Source organism: Lepidochelys olivacea, assembly GCF_965140295.1.
Source record: "Lepidochelys olivacea isolate rLepOli2 genome assembly, chromosome: 23".
Classification (NCBI taxonomy): domain Eukaryota; kingdom Metazoa; phylum Chordata; order Testudines; family Cheloniidae; genus Lepidochelys; species Lepidochelys olivacea.
The window spans coordinates 10386019-10406316 of NC_140433.1; the positions used below are offsets into that span (position 1 = coordinate 10386019).

General features: G+C 61.0%; 1 protein-coding gene across 1 annotated transcript; it reads right to left on the reverse strand.

Annotated features, from left to right (window-relative positions):
• Positions 1 to 12847: 12847 nt before the first annotated feature.
• Positions 12848 to 18297, reverse strand: CHMP2A (charged multivesicular body protein 2A). Its single transcript, XM_084612914.1, has 7 exons — positions 18149 to 18297; positions 16562 to 16647; positions 15472 to 15667; positions 15026 to 15205; positions 14648 to 14778; positions 13935 to 13996; positions 12848 to 13642 (listed from the first exon to the last, which is right to left on the reverse strand). Exons 3-7 carry the CDS (start codon positions 15637 to 15639, stop codon positions 13521 to 13523), a joined length of 663 nt encoding a protein of 220 aa, XP_084469040.1. The 5' UTR covers positions 15640 to 15667; positions 16562 to 16647; positions 18149 to 18297; the 3' UTR covers positions 12848 to 13520.
• Between the last annotated feature and the right edge of the window lie 2001 nt (positions 18298 to 20298).

A 20298-nucleotide genomic window follows, 5' to 3' on the forward strand; every position in this document is an offset into this window, starting at 1 on the left:
AACCGGGGTCTTGCTCAAACTTCAGCCTCTGTGTTACAGACTAGGCCAGCTGCCCACAGGCTGGCTCCAGCATTTCCTCCTCAGAGGCTCTGGGGTTCCCAGTGTGCTGAGCAGCACGCGGGTGCGGGCTGGTTGGTGGTTTTTTGATGCCCAGAATCGTGCATAGATCTTGAGGGGCCAGCTCTCATGGGGCCCAGTGAGTGAGTCATTGACTGATCTTCCAGAAAGTATCTTCGCTCTCAGCAGTCCACGGCTTCCCGAAAGCTGTGCCCGCATGAGAGTCCTGATCCCAGGGCGGGGGGGTTCCCATGCTGGGGTATCCGCAGGACATGGGGAAAATTCCTTATGAACTTGCAGTGACAGCTGCAGAATCCCAGAAACGACAGTGATCCCTGTTCTTCAGGGGCTCCCGGTGCTGCCCAGAGAGCAATGGCCCATAGTGAGGGGCTGAAAGCACAGCCGGGGGGGAGGGGGGGTTGGGGGTCACACAGCCATCAGAGGGGTCTGCACACCCCTTCTGTGCCCAAGTGGTGCCCCTGGGGACTATGGGGCGGGGCAGGTCTTGCCCCTTGGTGGCTGTGCTGGTGCCTGGGCCCTGCAGGTGCTCTCCCCGGGGAGGGGGTTTATAGCCCAGCCTGGCTGAGCATGACACTCCCCCTTCTCCCCCTACCCCTCCATCGGGCTGGCACCATCATGGCTTGAGAAATAGGTGGCTCCTTGTGGCCTTGATGGTGGAGCAAGAGCCGTGAATCGGCAGCCTCCAGCCCCCACGGGAGCAGTCTCTGGCAGCTTCAACTCCAGCAGGGAGCGGGGAGCAGGCGGAGGCCTCCCTCCTGAGCCCCTCTGGCACCTTCCTCTGGCCCCAGCCCTGTGACTGGAGGCCATTCAGGGTCAGGGCTTGGGAGGGAGGCAGTGAGCCCCTAACAACCAGGGAGCCATCAGGCTGTGTGTCCTATCTGCACCCAACCAGCGCCCCCACCCCAGGGAGATTGCGAGTGGGAGCCGGGTCCCCACTGGGGCCAATGGGGGCGGGGTGGCTTGTGTCACTCAGGGGGCAGGGCTGGGGCCTGTCCTTGTGGGGTGCTTGCTCTGGCAAAGGGGTTCAGACCCCACCCCCGCACCATGCCAGGCACAGGGCGTCCCCGCTGGTCGAGCTTCCCCCATTGTCACAAATGCGGCTTGGGAAATAAATGGCTCCTTGTGGTGGTGATGGTGGATCAAGAACTGTGGGGCCGGAAGGCCTCGCTCCTGAGTCTCACACCCATGTCTGGGGGGCACACGTCCGTTCCCCCCCCCCCGCATCCACAGCCTCAGCCCTGGGACCCCTTCCAGGGGAATCCAGCTAGAATGGGCTTTGGCCTGGGTCAGAACTAGGAAACAAGCCAAGCACCTCTCGCACGCCACGTACCCAGCATGACCACTGGGAGCACGGCTGCCCCCTCCCCCATTAGCACAAACATTCACTCTGCATGTGCCAGCATGGCCACTGGGAGGCACTGTAGCTCCCCTTCAGCACACGCAGCAATCACACTGCAAGTACCAGCATGGCCACTGGGGGGCACTGCAGCTCCCCATCAGCACATGCAGCATTCACACTGCACGTACCAGCATGGCCACTGGGGGCACTGCAGCTCCCCATCAGCACACACAGCATTCACACTGCACGTACCAGCATGGCCACTGGGGGGCACTGCAGCTCCCCATCAGCACACACAGCATTCACACTGCACATACCAGCATGGCCACTGGGAGGCACTGCAGCTCCCCATCAGCACACACAGCATTCACACTGCACGTACCAGCATGGCCACTGGGGGCACTGCAGCTCCCCATCAGCATGTGCAGCATTCACACTACACGTACCAGCATGGCCACTGGGGGGCACTGCAGCTCCCCATCAGCACACGCAGCATTCACACTGCACGTACCAGCATGGCCACTGGGGGGGCACTGCAGCTCCCCATCAGCACACGCAGCATTCACACTGCACGTACCAGCATGGCCACTGGGGGCACTGCAGCTCCCCATCAGCACACGCAGCATTCACACTGCACGTACCAGCATGGCCACTGGGGGCACTGCAGCTCCCCATCAGCATGTGCAGCATTCACACTACACGTACCAGCATGGCCACTGGGGGGCACTGCAGCTCCCCATCAGCACACACAGCATTCACACTGCACATACCAGCATGGCCACTGGGGGGCACTGCAGCTCCCCATCAGCATGTGCAGCATTCACATTACACGTACCAGCATGGCCACTGGGGGGCACTGCAGCTCCCCATCAGCACACACAGCATTCACACTGCATGTACCCAGCATGGCCACTGGGGGGCACTGCAGCTCCCCATCAGCACACATAGCATTCACACTGCACGTACCAGCATGGCCACTGGGGGCACTGCAGCTCCCCATCAGCACACACAGCATTCACACTGCATGTACCCAGCATGGCCACTGGGGGGCACTGCAGCTCCCCATCAGCACACACAGCATTCACACTGCACATACCAGCATGGCCACTGGGGGGCACTGCAGCTCCCCATCAGCACACACAGCATTCACACTGCATGTACCCAGCATGGCCACTGGGGGGCACTGCAGCTCCCCATCAGCACACGCAGCATTCACACTGCACGTACCAGCATGGCCACTGGGGGGCACTGCAGCTCCCCATCAGCACACGCAGCATTCACACTGCATGTACCCAGCATGGCCACTGTGGGCACTGCAGCTCCCCATCAGCATGTGCAGCATTCACACTACACATACCAGCATGGCCACTGGGGGGCACTGCAGCTCCCCATCAGCACACGCAGCATTCACACTGCACGTACCAGCATGGCCACTGGGGGCACTGCAGCTCCCCATCAGCATGTGCAGCATTCACACTACACATACCAGCATGGCCACTGGGGGGCACTGCAGCTCCCCATCAGCATGTGCAGCATTCACACTACACATACCAGCATGGCCACTGGGGGGCACTGCAGCTCCCCATCAGCACACGCAGCATTCACACTGCACGTACCAGCATGGCCACTGGGGGCACTGCAGCTCCCCATCAGCACACGCAGCATTCACACTGCACGTACCAGCATGGCCACTGGGGGCACTGCAGCTCCCCATCAGCATGTGCAGCATTCACACTGCACGTACCAGCATGGCCACTGGGGGGCACTACACCCTACATTAGCTGTGGCTGTGTGGATGGCAGTGTTGCATAATTCCCAAATGACTCAGCTGTTCTTTATGTCCTGGGGGCGCCAAGGCCTTTCCTGTCTGTGCCAGGATCGCTCCCCTGCTGCGCCCGGCTCTGGGGTGTGGCGTGCCTGTGCCATGGCCCCACCTGGGATGCAGGGCATGGGGGAGCAGGGCAGAGGGGGTGGCATTGAGCAGCATGGCCATCCTGCCCTGAATCTCGCTGGTTGTGCACAGCTGGGGCTGGTAGGGTATGGGAGGGGTCTGGGTTTGGGGGCTGGTTGTGGGCACCCTGCTGTCCCTGGTGGAGCAGGGGAGGTGACCCCAGGGTCAGAGACGGGGGAGGCAGCAGGTCCCTGGGGAGTGCGGGAGGGAACCCCAGTGCGAGGGGTCCGTGAGCCACCAAATCCCAGCCCACTGGAGCATGCAGCCCCACAGCCGCACATGGCCCTTTCCAGGACCAACCCAGCCCCAGTGAGCTGGGCCGGATCCCCCAGAAATCACCCAGAGCCATCAGGGCCCTATCACACCTCGCTGGAACCTGGCCTTCCCCGCCGCCTAGACCCTCCGGCACACATCAGACAATCTGCTGCACACACACACACCAACACCCCCTGCACACACACCCCGCAACACCCTCTACGCACATACACACACACACTCGAAACTCCCTGCACACGGACACACACACCAAGCCTCTGCACAAACCACAATGCCCTCTTGCACACACACACACAAACACACCCTGCACACACACATACCCCGCAACACCCTCTACACACACACACCCCCTGCACACACACCCCGCAACACCCTCTACGCACATACACACACACACTCGAAACTCCCTGCACACGGACACACTCACCAACCCTCTGCATACACCGCAACACCCTCTTGCACACACACACCAACATCCCTACACACATGCTCACAAACCCCTGCACTCCCTATACGCCCACACACAACCCCCCCCCCGCAACACCCCCTGCTCACGCACAGCCCAACACTCCATACACACCTCAATACCCTCTCTTCCCACAATGCAGAGGCTGCCCCACTTCAGCCCAGCAAGTCTGTTGCTGGGATCCGTGGCCTGCAGGGCTCTGTGTTTCCAAGGGAGGGGAGGTGGGGCGGGTGGCCTCTGCACCATGGAGGGGGAAGGAGCATCTGGGGGTCAGGTCCCCAGAGACCCGTTGGGGTTGCCACCCTCCAGGATTGTCCTGGAGTCTCCAGGAATTAAAGATTAATCTTTAATTAAAGATCATGTGGCGTGATGTAACCTCCAGCCTGGGTCCCAGCTAGGTTCAGCTGGCGGTGAGAGGGGAGGGCAGGGTGTGGGGGGAGGCGTCTGGCCCAGGCTAAGCCGCTGTGCATTAAACCCGGAGCAGTTATGACATATCTCGAATACCCGAGCGTGATCCTCCACCCCCTGCCGCTGCCTGGGTACCGTTCCCACCCTACACCCAGACGGACAGACAGACACACGGCTCAGCATGTCCGACAGCCCCAGCCCAGGAGGGGCCCCCCAGGGGGGAGCCCCAAATGAACCCGAGGGGCAGCCCCCCTGCGCCGAGCTCAAAGCGGCCATGGAGAAATGGTGAGTCCTGGTGCAGCTGCCAAGATGAGGGGTTGTGTTCAGGGGGGAGCACTGCCGGGCAGGGAGGGAGGGGGCTGGCACCCTGTCCAACCTGATCCATGGGGAGCCACTGCAGGGAATGGGGGGCAGGGGCTCCATGCAGTGGGGGCAGGGGGGATTGATAGGGGTAGGAGTGGCAGGGCTCAGTGGGTCTGTGATCAGTGGGGCAGCAGGGTGGGCAAGGAGCTCAGTGGGGCAGAGGGGCTCAGTGGGTTAGGGGATGGGGGCCTTAGTGGGGCAAGTGGGGCAGGGAGGGCTCAGTGGGGTGAGGGATCAGGGTTTTAATAAGGCAGGTGACTCAGTGAGGTGGGGGACTCAGTGGGGGAGGTGGCTCACTGGGGTAGAGGTTGGGGGCATTTGTGGGGCTGAGGGGCTCAGTGGGGTGGGGAGATTCACTGGAGCTTACTTAGGAGCTGGTGGGGGCAGGGGAGCTTAGTGGGGTAGGGGTCTCAGTGGATTGGGCACAGGGGGTCTCAGTGGGGAAGCAGGGAAGCTCAGTGGGGGCTCAGTAGGGAAGGGGCCTCAGTGGGGCAGATCATCTCAGTGGATTGGGCACAGGGGGGCTCAGTGGGGTTTGGGCAGGGAAACTCTATGGGGGGTCTCAGGGAGGTGGGGGGCTCAGTGGGGTGGGCACAGGGAGCTGTGCCATTCACTCCATGCCCCGTGCCCTGGTGTGTGGGGCAGGGGCCCAGCCCAGGTGAGGCAGACAGGTGGGAGTCGGTGGGGTCCTGGCTCTGCGGTTCCCCAGGCCAGGATAGGCAGAGCCGGGCCCTTGGCTCTGGCCATGTGGTGCACAGACAGGAAGGAAACGGCAGAAGTTGGCCTCAGGCGGCCGGCCTGGAGACAGCTCTGTGGCCCCAGGGCACCCCCACGCCCCAGGAAGCAGCCAGCCCATCACCCCTCTCAGCATGACCAACCCCACAGGGAACGTGGGGGCTTCCGTGGGGCAAAGGCCCTTCCACTCGGGAGACTGAGCCCCAGCCACGCAGTGGTCCCAGGCCCAAACCTCTCCACACCAGGCCCCACCCATCCAGCCCCAGATATACGGGGCACGAGGAGCGTGAGAGAGGTGTGTAGTGACACAGCCAGATTGGTTGGGGGGGTTAGTGAAGGGGGCTGACAGAGGGGAGTGAATGAGGGGTGTGAATGGGGAGCCAGTGCCATGGGTGTGCATTGGCAGTGGTGCCTTGTTAGAAGGTGTGAATGTGGGGGCCTCGCAGGGAGGGGATTGAAGGCAGCTAGTGGCAGCGATAGACCCGGTGGGGTATTTGGGGTTGGATGACTGGAGGGGTGTATATGGGGATGGAGGGAGGGTGTGTATGGGGATGGATGAAAGGAGGGCTGTGTATGGGGAGGGAGGGATGGTGGGGTGTGTATGGGGAGGGATGGAGCGGGTGAATGGGGATGGAGCAAGGGATAGAGGAAGGGCTGTGTATGTGGACGGAGGGTTGGCGGCAGGATGTTGTCTATAGGGAGGAATGGGTGTATATGGGGATGGAGGGGGGTGTATGGGGAAGGATGGTAGGGTGTGTATGGGGATGGTGGGGTGTGTATGGGGATGGATGGTAGGGTGTGTATGGGGATGGACGGCAGGGTGTGTATAGGTATGGCGGGGTGTGTATGCGGATGGATGGTGGGGTGTCTATGGGGATAGATGGAGGGGTGTGTATGGGGATGGAAGGTGGGGTATCTATGGGGATTGATGGCGGGGTGTGTATAGGGATGGGTGGGTCATCCCTCCGGGTGTGTCTCCCCCCCCCGGGTGCTGTCAGTCCCATCATCCCCTACTGGCTCCCCACCCCACTGTCAACTAGAGACGGGGGTGGGGCTCAGTGGGGAGCGGCTCAGTGATGATTGGAGGAGGGCTCAGTGGGGCTGGGAGTTCAGTAGGGATTGGACAGGGGGCTGAGGGGCCAGGGTCTCAGCAGGGGTTGGACCAGAGACTTGCGGGGGGAGGCAGGGGTCTCAGTGTGGCAGAAGGCTGGGCAGGGGGCTCAGTGGGGGTGAGGCAGGAGGGCAGGGGGCTCAGTGGGGAAGGGGGCTCAGTGGGGGTTGGGCAGGGGGCTCACTGGGGATGGAGCGGGAGGCAGGGGGCTCAGTAGGCATGAGGCAGGGGGCTCAGTGGAGGTTGGCATGGGGCTCAGACAGTTGCCGAGGGCGTTCCCATCCCCTGGAGTCAGTCCCTCGGGGTCACAGGTCAAGGGCAGTGGCTGTATCACCAAGCCTCCTCCTGCCCCCCGCCCAGCCATGCCCTGTCCCCATTCACCCCACCCCCAAGAGTTGGCACCATCCCCACAGCTGGCCTTGGGCTGCCGTGCCCATCTCTGGCCCCAGAATGTCCCTGCTCCCCCCTCCCCCCGCAGGGGAGCAGACCCCGTTGCCAGATCCTCATCCCCAAGTAACTCAACAGCTAATGCTGCCGTGGGGGGTTACAGCAGGGACACACTGACCCTATGGATGCCGGGTGAGTGGGTAACAGAGCCCAGGGCTTCGCGGGGCATGGGAGCATCACAGCAGATGGGGATGCCCCCCTCCAGGCCCCAGAGTAAGACTGGAGACCCCCAGGGGGACAAGCCAGGACTCCTGGGTTCTATCCCTATCTGAGAGGGCAGTGGAGGTCTAGTGGTTAGAGCAGGGAGAGCAGGGAGCCAGGACTCCTGGGTTCTCTCCCCAGCTCTGGGAAGTGAGTAGGGGCTAGTGGTTAAAACTGGGGGGCTCGGAGCCAGGACTCCTGAGTTTTCTCTCAGGCTCTGAGAGGGGAGTGAGGGCTAGTGGTTAGAGATCGGGGACTGGGAGCCAGGACTCCTGGGTTCTCTCTCCAGCTCAGGGAGGGTTCCAGTGGTTATAGAGTAGAGGGGGGAGGCTGGGAGCCAAGACACCTGGCTTCTCTCCCTCCCTCTGCCCCCATGTGACCTTCGGCACATGTATGCCCCCCCCCCCTTGGGTTGTAATTGGGGTAAGGCGCTTTGCTCGCGGGGCTGCCAGGAGTTATTACTATGATTTATAAATCCCCCGCTCGCGTCTCCTACGGCCGGGCTGATCCAGCCGGCGAGCTGAGCGCGACGCCCAGGTGCTCCCTGGTCGGGCCCAGGCCACACCCCATCCTCCCCCATGGGGTGCCCCCAGCCAGCTCCACCACACTGAGCCCCACTGTGCCCCACCCCGCATTGGCATGCAGGCCACAGAGCCAGCTGGGCGATGCCTCCCCCGGCAGCACCTTCCATCTCCGAGGCCCGGCTAATGTGCTCGACAGGGGCGTGCCGTGACCCAGCACCTGGCACCATCTACTCTGCCGGGCCAGGGGGAGCGAGCAGGTGGCACTGAGGAGGCTAGTTAATTAGAGTGATGGAGTTAGCACGGCCACCGCACCCTCCCCCCATCTGGCCTGATCCCCGCAGCTTCACCTGGGACACACCCAAGGTCACAGGGGGGACGGGGGCCTTCCACTTGCCTGTCCACCTGCTAGATTCCCTCCTCTCCCCAAGCTGGGGAGAGAACCCAGGTGTCCTGGCTGCCAGCCCTCCTGCCTCTAACCACTAGACCGCACTCCCAAGCCAGAGATTGAACCCAGGCGTCCTTGCTCCCAGTCCCCCACCCACAGCCACTCCTGCTCACACACACACTGCTTCCACCCCATCCCCCGGTGTCAGCCACCCCCTGACCCTGGTGCAGTGGCTGCCCTGAGACATGGCCCCACAGGGCAGATGCCCCTCTTGGCTGGCACCCGCCAGGACACGTGGGGACAGCTAAACTGCTACCAGCCCGGCCGCCAATGACCTACATTCGGCTCTGCCACCCCGTTCCCATGGCAGCAGGGAGCGGGCATGCCAGAGGAGGGGGAGGGAATGGAGGCTTTCCCCACGGTGCTTCCAAGAGACACCTCTTCACCTCCACCAGCCCCACAGTGACCCCTAGGGACACCCCCTCTACCCCCGCCTGCCCCACGGTGACCCCTAGGGACACCCCCTCCACCTCCGCCTGCCCCACGGTGCCCCCCAGAGACCCCTCTTCCACCCCCACCTGCCCCACAGTGACCCCTAGGGACACCCCCTCCACCCCGCCTGCCCCATGGTGCCCCCGAGAGACCCCTCTTGCACCCCCACCTGCCCCACAGTGACCCCTCAGGACACCCCCTCCACCCCTTGCCCCACACAGACACTTCCTTCACCTCCTACCCCTGAAGAGTGACTGGAGCCCTCGCCAGCCCCCCAGGTACGGGCTGCTGGGGCCAAGCAGAGCTGGGGCATGTGGGCCGGGCAGCAGGAGGGCGTGGTGCTGCTGACTCAGCCCTGGCCTCATTAGCTCCGGAGAAAGGAGCCGCCGGGGTAGCCAGGCGGGAGTAACGGGGAGGCCGGAAAGGGGATGCGGGCACATGGGCATTAACCCCTCAGTGGCCACACTCCCCCTCCCCCCACCACCCTCCATTAACCCCTCCCTCATTGTCCCTCCCCGACCACTAACCAAGACCCTGGCAATTCAGGCCTGCTGCCCACCTGGCTCCAGATTTGGTGGCAACTGGATACCTCCTGACTCTCACCTGGGGCCATGCCCCACACACATGCCCCAAACCAGCAGCCACCGGGTTTTCTGGGCCTCAAACGACCACTGTAGTATAGTGGGGCTCAATCCATGGCGTCCTGAGCCCCAGCTCAGGGCTTTAACTGCTTAGCCTGGCTCATGGCTGAGGGGAGGAGGAGGGCGCAGTGAGGGGGGGGCGTTTGCATCAGCTCCAAAGGGCACCAGGATCCAGCCCCAAACAATTGTGGCTCATCAGCACCCCGCCCAGCCACCTCCCTTCCCCCTCCCCGCAGCTCTGCAGCTGCCCCTTATCTGCAACCTGCAGCCCTAACCGACTGGCAGGGCGTCCTCCCGTCCACTACCTCCCAAGCAGCCTGGTTTTGGGATGAGAGGGATCCCAGCCTGCCCTGCCCTGCACCCAACCTGCAGGTCTGGATCTTCTCTTATCAGCCCTAGAGCTCACCCAGCACCGTCCACCAGATCTCAGAGCGCTTTACAAAGGTCGGTTATTCCCCATTGTACAGATGGGGAAACTGAGGCAGGACTGGTTTACCCACTGTCACCCAGCAGATTAAGCCCAGTCCTGTGCTCTCTCCACTAGGCCACTTGCTTCCCACTAAACTGTTGTTATTATTCTGTATTAGGTGTATTATGGTAGCACCTAGGGGTTCCAGTCATGGCCCCCCTGGTGCTGGGCGCTGTACATTATTTATTAGGTGTATTATGGTAGTGCCTAAGAGCTCCAGTCATGGCCCAGGACCCCACTGTGCTAGGCACTGTATATTATTTATTAGATGTATTATGGTAGAAGTAGAATCTCACCTCTCCCTCCCCCCCGCACCCTAATCATGACCCAGGACCTCACAGTCAGGGAGCAGGGGCGCAGGGAGGGACCCCTCTGCACGGTGGTGATAAGTTCCTATGTGGGGCACCCCTTGCAGCACCAGGCTCCCCATTCCCACCAGCCCCGGCAATGGGGTGTCTCCAGCTTTGCCCAGCACCAGCCCTCTGCTGCTCTTGCATGGCCCTGGCCTGCTTTGAGCGCAGCACCCTAAGCCTGTCGCCCTCCCTGTGCCACGGCTCCCCCAGCCCCATATGGACACCATGCCGCACCCCTGGACAGGCTGCAGGGGGTGGGGTGTGTCTGGCTAATCTAACCCACCTGCCAGCGCTCCCCATACACACACCCTGCAACCCTCCCCATAGACACCCCTTGCAGATAAGGGTTTGGCTGGAGGGAGGGTGGGGACAAGATAGGAGCGGGGGGTCATCGGTTTCCCAGACTCTTGGTTCAGCTTTTAGGGAGGTGGGTACAAAGGATACTGGGCTACATGGGCCCTGGGTCTGATCTGGGGGTCAGGGAGGGGGCAAGATACCAGGGTAGATGGGCCTGTGGCTCTGATCCAGGGGACAGTATACTGGGCTAGATTGGTCCATGATCATGAGCCAGGCAAGTCCCCCCCCCAATTTAATGACACCACCACCACCCGCATTTCTTCACAGCGTGAGGGAGAACGGGGAAGAGTCGTGCAAGGAACTGATGGAATCGTACCACGAGTGTCTCCGTGCCCTGGGCATCAAGGTCTAGCAGCCCCCACACAGTGAGTTCCCCTCCCCCAGCCACATAGGGAGGGCAGGGGGAGCCCAGGGCTGGGATAGCAGGGGGGGTAGTGCTGTGCCCCCCACCCTGCACCAATCCCCTAAGCCCCTTCTTTTTCTCGGATGCCTCCCTGGGCAGCCCCAGAGGGCCACAGCACCAGCCCAGAGCCACATGCCCACAGCTGAGTCTCCTCTCAGCCCCAGAGCAGCCTGTGCTTGAGTTTGGCTTGGCCTCCCCAAAGCAACCCCCCACCCCCAGAGATGCAGGACAGCTCCCGCATCCCAGTGCATTTGAGCCCCCAGCAACAGTTGCCAGGCGACCGTCTCCCCAGTGATGGCATTGAAGGTACCCAGGTGCTGGAGCTGGTTGGCATGTGGCTGCTGGTCCCGTTGGCCGCACAGAGCGAGCACCAGGTTTGCAAGAGAACATTTTTGAGTTAAAGGGACAATTTGCTTTTGACTTACAATTGAAAAAGTTAAGAGGCAGTTACAGTCACACCCTCGTTCACATCAACACCCCCAGGTTGACTTTACACCCCTGGTTCACATCCACACCCCATCATCCACATCCACACCCCCTGGTTCACACCTACAACCTCTCCTCGTTCATATTCACACCCTTAGTTCACACACACAATTCCTGGTTCAATTTACATCCCCTGGTTCACACCTACAACCTTCCCTGGTTCACACGCACACATCCCTACATCACATTTATACCCCCTGGTTCACATTCACATGGTGTGGAACTGCAGAGAAGGAATAGACAGTTGAAGTCCTCATGCACCTGTATAAGGTGTTCAGTGTACTCAGAGCAACCCCACTGTCCATCTCCAGCTTCTGGCGATGGATTTCCGTGCATTTACACAGACTTGTTTGGGGCAGAAGTGGATTTTTTAGATCATGTCTCACACTTTATATTATTTTGTTCCCCCATTTTCCATCCCAAGCTCCTTCTGATGCAGAGCATCTCCATGTTTCCAGCCCACGGTCCATTTTTGCCCCACTGTGCTTAAAGGGAATTTGGAAATAGAGCACCAGGCTTGGGGCAGTGGGGAGCAGGGGGCCTGGTGGGGTGGGAGGGCGCTGCCCTGCCCTGCTGGCTGCTCCAGGCAAGTGGCAGTCAGAGATGGGGAACATGAAGGGACCAGGGTCTTTCCCCTCCCCTCACCAGGTTCAGTAGTTAGTTACTTTTGGGGATGGGTCCTGCTTTTGAGCAGGGGGTTGGACTAGATGACCTCCTGAGGTCCCTTCCAACCCTGATATTCTATGATTCTATGATTCCTCTCTTGCAGGTGCTGGTGTGGCCAATGGGTGCAGGGTCACCTGGCGGAGCCCGGCTGAGAGGGCGAAGAGCCACCAAGACACACCAGCGGCCGTGGAGGGGGCAGCTGCTCCAGATTCGGGGGGGAGGGGGGAGGATGGGGGGCAGGGCAATAAACTGGCAACATTTTACCTGGGCTGGGTGTGTGTGATCAATGAGCGCCAGCTGTATCCCCCCACACACACAAACTCCCCACTCCCCCCGTAACATGCCTCCAGTGCCCCCCCCAATCCCCATCAGTTGCTTCCTACCCAGCACTTGGCAAAGGGCACCAACCTCCCCCCAGAAACAATGATGCATCCAGGTGGGGGAGGGGGGAGAAGCTAGGCTCCAGGATCCCCTAGAAGAAGGAGAGATGGGGAGGGGCAGAGTGCTCAGACGAGGTGGGGAGGGATCGCCATGGCCCCTCCCCCACTCCAACCCAGGGGGAGGTAGGCACATAGGACAGCTCCCCCTCAGGCCCCAGCTCACTGCAGAGGAGATTGGGTGGGGCTCTGCCTGGTCAGCTGCCCCCTCCCCCCCCCCAAATCTATGGGGCAAGAATCAGCCAGCAGGCACCATGGCTACAAATCTACAGCCTTTATTACAACCCCTCCCCCACAGCCAGATGGAGGCAGGAGGGCCTCAGCGCAGCCCCCTCTCCCTGTGCACAGGATGGAGAGCTCTGTGCCAGGGGGGAGGCTCCCAACCTGTGCCCCCCAGATCCAGGCTCTAGTGGGTGCGCCCAGCTGCCCCCATCCTATAATCCCAGCCCCCCGACAGACACCCACACAACCTAGACTGGTGCAGCATCTGCCCATCTGCTTCTCCCCAGAGCCAGTCTCCCCCTCTCTGTGGGGGGGATGAATCCAGCCTGAGCTGGCAGCTCCTGGGGGGTGACTGCCATTACAGAAAAGACACCCCCACCTGTAGTGTACTTGAGCTGGAAGCTAAAGAGTTAAGAGCCCCCAACCCACAGAAATGATTCCCCCACCCCCGGGACAGCTGCAGCAGCCCCATAGCCAAACCCCCAGCCCCATTACTTTGGAGTAGGAGATTTGCTCTCCAAAACTGGCAGGGACCTTCCACCCCACCACCTAATCCCCCCACATAGGCAGAGGGGTGGCTGGGGGAGAAGTACGCAAAGAAGGGCAGAGGCAGCAGTCGCAGCCCTTGGGCTGTTGAGAGCAGTGGCCAGCAGTGGGTGGGGTGTCCGGGGAAGCACGGCCTGGGGAGGGAGAGGGGCAGCCCCAGCCCTTCAGTCCCGGCGCAGGTTCTTCAGCCGCTCCTCCAGGTCGGCATCAGCATCCGCCAGCGCTGCGGAGGGCTCGGCCTTCTTCCCAGCCGTCACACTGAGCGAGGCCCCCGTCGAGGGCAGGTCTGCGGGGACAGGGGGTTCAGGACACCCAGAGCACCCCACAGCCCCCACGTCCCCCCACTGAGCGAGGCTCCTGTCGAGGACAGGTCTGCCTACCCAGAGCACCCTACAGCCCCCCATCTCCCAGGCACTGGCAGGGTTAGGCAGCAAGGCCTCCTGCGCACTGCCCAGTGCCCCCGACAGCTGTGCTGCCCCATTACCCAGCTGCAGGGGAACTTGGCTCCCAGCCCCGCCCCCGTGAGCGCCTCCGGTCAGGGCCCCCTTTGCCCCGTCCCCCGATGCTGGGATACTCACTGGAGAGCTCATCCGTCAGGGTCAGGCCCAGCTCGTCCAGCACCTGGGACACCACAGCATCACTGGGGGGGCAGAGATAGGTAGGTGAGAGCAGGGACACGGGCCGGACCCCCCATACCCAGAGAAGAAAGAGCCACGCCCCCAGATAACTGGGCTGGAGAGGAGGACCGGCACTCCACACACCCAGCAGCCAGGATCCCCACACACCTGGGGAAATTTAGTTGGGGATTGGTCCTGCTTTGAGCAGGGGGTTGGACTAGATGACCTCCTGAGGTCCCTTCCAACCCTGATGTTCTGTGAAAGGTGCCAGGACAATGCCCTGGGTGTATCCCTGGAGCAGGCACCAGCTGGGTGAGCTCATTCTCACCCCAAGGCTGTTGCTCGGCCTGGGGAACCCCTCTGGGGGGCTCAGTCTGTCACCTGTCCTGCTGATGGGCCCTGGGGCCAGATGGGAGCCAGCATCCCATAGGGGGAAAAGATCCCATGTCCCATTCCCCACACCCCTGATCCAGCCAGTCCCCTCAACCCCCGGGCCAGATGAGAACTGGCACTCCCTAGAGGGGAAAGGCCCCGGGTCCCATTCCCCAGCCCCCTAAGCCAGCCAGATCCCCATCCTGGGGCCAGATGGGAGCAGGCAGCCACTAGGGGGGAAAGGTCCCATGTTCCATTTTCCCCCCCGAGCCAGCCAGTCTCCCCAGCCCTGCCCCCCACACCTCTCCTCCTCATCATCCTCGTCCCCCATGGCGTCATCGATGGCATCATTCATCATCTCCTCCTTCATGTCCATGATCTCCGACTGCTTCTCAAACTCCATCATGATCTTCTGAATCTGGGGCAGCTTCAGCTGGAGGGGAAGGGGAATATGAATATACAGTCACTGCCTTGGGGAAATTGAGTAGACTGGCCCTACAGTGCCCCCTGCTGGGAGAGGCCAGACTGAAGTAGACAGGAGCCCCCACACCATGGCCAGCATCCTGCCCTACTCCCCCAGTACCCCTTGCTGGGAGAGGCCAGGTTGGAATAGCCAGGAGCTCCCCCCATGGCCAGCAATCCTGCCCCCTGCCCAGCCTGGCTGGCAGAAGCCCACGTACCTGTCTGTTCATGGTGGCCATGGCCTTGGTGACGCCCTTCATGGCCTGGGCCATGGAGTTGTTGGACTTGAGGGTCTGGATCTTGAGCGACACAGCCTGGATGTTCGCTCGCATCATGATGAATTTCTTGACATAGCGCCGGGTTCGCACCAGGTCCTTGGCCATGATCTTCACTGCGTCCTGCCAGGGGGATGGGTTACAGACAGAGACACCACCTCCCCCATAGCCCTCATCCCCCCTGAGCTTCACCACATCCTGCCTGGGGGATGGGTTACAGCAAGGAACACCCCCATGTACCTTTCCTTCCCCATGCTCTTCACTGTGTCCTCCCTGTGGGTGGGTTACAACTGGAGACACCCCTGCCCACCATGAACTTCACCCCATCCTGAGGGGGACAGGTTGCACTCGAGCTGGAGATGTTACCCCCGGCCCTGCCCCTCGCTCACCATCTGCCCCTGCTTCGCCATCTTCTTGATGTCAGCGATGATCTTCTTCTCCTGTGTCTCCAGCTTCTGCCGCTCGCGGTCCATATCCCGCATGGCCCGGTTCAGGGCCCGCTGGTTCTGCCGCAGCATCTCCTCCGGCGTCTTCCGGCGCCCGAACAGCAGGTCCATCTTGAGCGGGGCAAGGGGCGGCCTGCGGCTGTGGGGGACAACAGCAGCTCAGGAATTTGCAGGGAGGGGAACAGCTAGGGGAGCCCTGAGCAGCCCAGGCTGGGAGATGGGGAGCGAATCCTCTGGATCTGACAGCGAGTGGGGCAGGCAGCTGGTCAGGGCTAGTCTCCACCTCACACCCCAGGGGGCAGGGCAGCTCTAACTCCTTGTGGGCTTAGAGCTGGGTTCTCTGGAACCTGGCTCTTCCCCGCAAAGCTGGCTGGGCCAGGCTGTCCCGCTCCAGGCCATGCAATGGTAACAAGGCAGGAGTATCTGGGGGCTGTCTTGGGTGCATAGGGGGCTCCCTCTGTCCGTCCCCCTCCCCACCCCCACAGCACTTCTCTGGGTGCACCCCCCAACGACCTCTGTGCACTTCCCACCAGCAACCCAGCCTGTCCCAACACACACAGGGCACTGCTGTGCCAGTCCCGGGGTCAGGCCCAGCCCAGCCCTGTGCAAGGCACCAGAGTGGGTCAGACCCAACTCCAGGCTGCACATGCAATAGGGACCTGCCTGGCGACCCCGCAAGGCAGGGCACAACCCCAGGCAACCCCCGCTTCAGCCTGGGCATGGGAGGCACGGTGAAGGGGGCTGACTGCCTCTAAGGGAGGAGAGGTGTCAGAGCAGCAGGCAGCTCCTTTGGAGATAGGGAACCCCCTGGACCCCACCCCAGGGAGACCCTCCCCCGCCATGCTCTATTCACGCACCTCCACAGACAGGACAACCTGCTCAGCAGGAGCCGAGCTGGGCACAGACCCCTCCCCATTGATTTGAGGCCACAGCTGATCCCAGCTGCTGGCAGCGCTGCCCCTGAGAACGAAGGGGAAACACTACTCCCAACCCCTGGAGGCACTCAGGGCCAGCCAGCCAGCACAGTACTCACCCAAAGGAGAGAGCAAGCTCGTTACAGGGGGTGGCGGCTGGAGGAAGCAGGAAATGCTGGAGTCAGGTGCACGCACACAGAGCGAGCTGCAGAGACAGGAGAGGAAGGTTAATGGTGTGGAAATGTCTCTGTGGGTCCTGGGTTTGGGGCACTGCTCTGGCCGGACATGCTGCCAGAGGGGAATGGAGCCCAGTGCCACTGCTTAAATATAAAGTAAATATGCTGAATCCCTGAGCCTCTACCAAAAATATTGCATTCAAGGTGGTTTTTCTACACAAAGAATCAGGGGGGAAGAGATATCAAACACCTGAGGTCAAGCTTTATAAATACAGCCCAGTAGCTCAGCCAAAGTAATTATAGACTCAGACTTCAAGGTCAGAAGGAACCACTGCAAGCCACAGAACCCCACCTACCCACTCCTGTAATATACCCCTAACCTCTGCCTGAGTTACTGAAGTCTTCAAATCATGATTTAGAGACTTCAAGTTCCAGAGACTCCACCATTTACACTAGTTTAACCCTGCAAGTGACCCATGCCACAGAGGAAGGCAAAAAAACCCAGGGTCTCTGCCAATCCAGCCCTGGGGGGAAATTACTTCCTGACCCCAAATATGCCTGTCATTTAGACCCTGAGTATATGGGCAAAACCCACCAGCCAGACACCTGGGAAAGAATTTGCTGTAGTAACTCCCTGCCCATGTAATGTCCCATCACCAGCCATTGGAGATATTTGCTGCTAGCTATTTAGGAGACTCTCTCATTTTCAAGAGATGTAAGTAGGAACTTAAACTCAGTCGCTTACACTTGGGCACATCTGAAAATTTTCTCCCGGGCTGATTTGAAATAATCAATTTAATTCACTGAAGACAGTTAAACCCTCTGGTTAAAAATGAATCATTTTGCTGTAAACATGAAAACTGTTCTGATATGAAAAGTTTATGGATCTAAAACATTTAGGGTTGTTTTGGTTAATAAAAGTACATATTAAATGTTGTTTTGTGCTGTCAGTTAAACAGTTACCATCCAAATGTAGTTTGACACAAAACCTCACTGAACAGTTAATTCTCTAGGGGATAGCAAATGCCAAATTGCTCATCTGCTAACATAGTGAAAAAGGCCAGTTAATTCATAAGAATTTGAGAGTATTAAGCTACATAGTTACTTAAACGTATATAATTATAGGGAATTCTTCTAGGTAGCACAAAGATGTCCCACTTCTGGCGTCCAAGCTCTGTTATTAGCTGTAAATCGATAGGTGTGAATGAGTCTAGTGATCCCACAGGTGGGGGGAGGGGGGAAATGCCCCTTTATTGGAAAATAACTAGCACCCAAAGAGAAAAGTTGATTAAAATCAGTGATCTCACAGAGGTTTCACATGAGATGATTTCAATTAATCCACCCAGCCCCAGCTGGGCCCCCCAGAGCCTTCCTCCCAGCTTCTCTACCCCTCCCCACCCCTGCTCCCTAACCCGCCCCACTATGCCCCACTCCCCTCCCCCTACAGACAGCCTCCCCGCACCCCCTGCCCCCAGGCGCTACAGAGACGAGGGAGGCGGACACAGCCCCCAACGCCCCCCAGGGTCTCACCCGCCGCCGCTGTCAGTCTGTTTCCTCCTCTCACTTCCGCCTTCGCCCCGCTGACGTCCCAGAGCACGTGAAGGGCGGGGCGTCAAGTGATGGCGGTGGACGGGGCCCCGCCCCCGCGGGTACTACAGAGAGCGCGTCCCCGCCCTCCACCCCCGCCCGGAAGTCACCATCGAGAGGAAGGGCAGAGCGACACCCCCCCCGCGCGGCGGACCACAGAGAGGAGGGCTAGAGCGGCACCCCCGAGCTCCTTCCCTCCCCCTCTAGGGCTCCGCCCCCAGCAGGAGAGACACGGGGGCGGGGCTGGGGGAGGGGCTGGGAGGGGAATTGGGGGGAGTGTAGGGTGCCAACTTTCTAATGGCCGAAAACCGAACACTTCGCCCACCCGAGGCCCCGCCCTTTTCCCGAGGCCCCGCCCCTTTCCCGAGGCCCCGCCCCCAGTCACTCCATAACCCCTCCCTCCTTCCCTCTCCCGCACCCTCGCTCACTTTCACGGGCTGGGCTTGGGGTGCAGGAGGAGGTGGGGGTCAGGGTGTGCGAGGGGGCTCTGGGCTGGGGGAGGAGTGCAGGATCAGGGCACGGGAGGAGGCTCTGGGCTGGGGCAGGGGGTTGGGTGAGGGCTCCGGGTGGCACGGACCTCAGGCAGCCCCCAGGAAGCAGGGACATGTCCCTCCGGGCCCCAGCTCCTAGGCATAGGGGCAGCCAAGGGGCTAGGCACCACCGCCTCAGCTCCCATTGCCCATGGTTCCCAGACAATGGGAGCTGCGGAGCCAATGCTCAGGGAGGCACCTGCAGGCAGGAGCTGCGCATGGAGCCCCTGTGGCCACCCCTATGCCTAGGAGTCAGAGAGACACGCCGACTACTTCGCAGTAGCCCTGCTGCACCGCCAGCTGGACTTTTAACGGCCCAGCCAGCGGTCCTGACCGGAGCCGCCAGGGTCCCTTTTTGACTACAAGTTCCCACTGAAAACCGGACACCTGGCAAACCTAGATGGGTAGGTTGGTCAGGGAGCTGATAGTGGTCTGGCGGCAGGGGGAGGGGCGTGAAGGCTGATAGGAGTCAGATCAGGGTGAGCAGAGGGGAAGGGGCTGGGAGCAGGACAGGGGAGAGGAGAGGGAGGTGGGGGCAGGGGCTGTGTTGGAGGGGGCTGGGATGGTTGGATTGAGCTACAGTCAGTCTGGGAGGCAGATTGAGCAGGGGTTGAAATGGGTTGAGGAGATAAGGCTGCATGGGCTAAGATGCAGGGGGGGTTGGGGGCAGAAAGAAGCAGGAGCTCAGTTGAGGTTGTGTGGGAAGCAGGAGGCTGGTTAGTGCTAGTGGGAGGCTGGGGGGGGGAGAGGAGACAAGCTGGGGCAGAGGTGGGAAGGAGGAGCCCAACTGATTCCCACACGACCTCCTCAGAGGGATAGTGTGGGGGAGGACTGAGTGGGGGTAAGGGGACACATTGGGGTGAGGCTAGGGGTAGGGGTGGGCTGTAGGAACCAAATGCTGTTATTGCAGGGACACCACTGGATCAAAATTCAGACACCCCACTTCCCTGGTTCTTCTCACCTCATGATCATTGCACCTGCCCAAGGGGGGCTTATAAACCCCATTTCCTCTCCCAAGTAGGTCATCCCCTGGCAGGGCCCTTCCCCCCACAGCCCTCTGAACTATGCAGCTCCCTACGAGGTCCTGCCATCCCTCTGGGGCACTCGTACTCCTGCTCACCCAACCTGGCCCCAGGCTGCTACATGGCCCCATAGGGCTGGAAGCCCCTCTGGGCAGGGACTGGGCCTTCCTGGCATCAGGGCTGCACACACAAGCAGTACACCACCCATAGCAATGCAAGGGCCAACCCCATATCCCCAGAGGCCACCCAAGGGAGTGGCGGGGTGTCCCTGCAGAAATGGCAGGGTGAGAGCCTGGGGCGACCAGCACTGGGACTAGATGATCAGTCATCCCTTCCAGCCTTAGCACCCATGAAGCCCCAGCCCAGTGAGGCCCCGTGGCCACAGCCCTTTCCCTGCTCCTGGGCAGGAAACAGCCCCCACCCCTCCGTCTCATCTGCCTGCCCTGCTCCATGCGGAACCAAGCCCCCTGCCACCATGGCTCATGCAGAAGCAGGCAGAGAGGGAGCAGCTACCTGCTGTGCTGGGGAGCAGTAGGGTCAA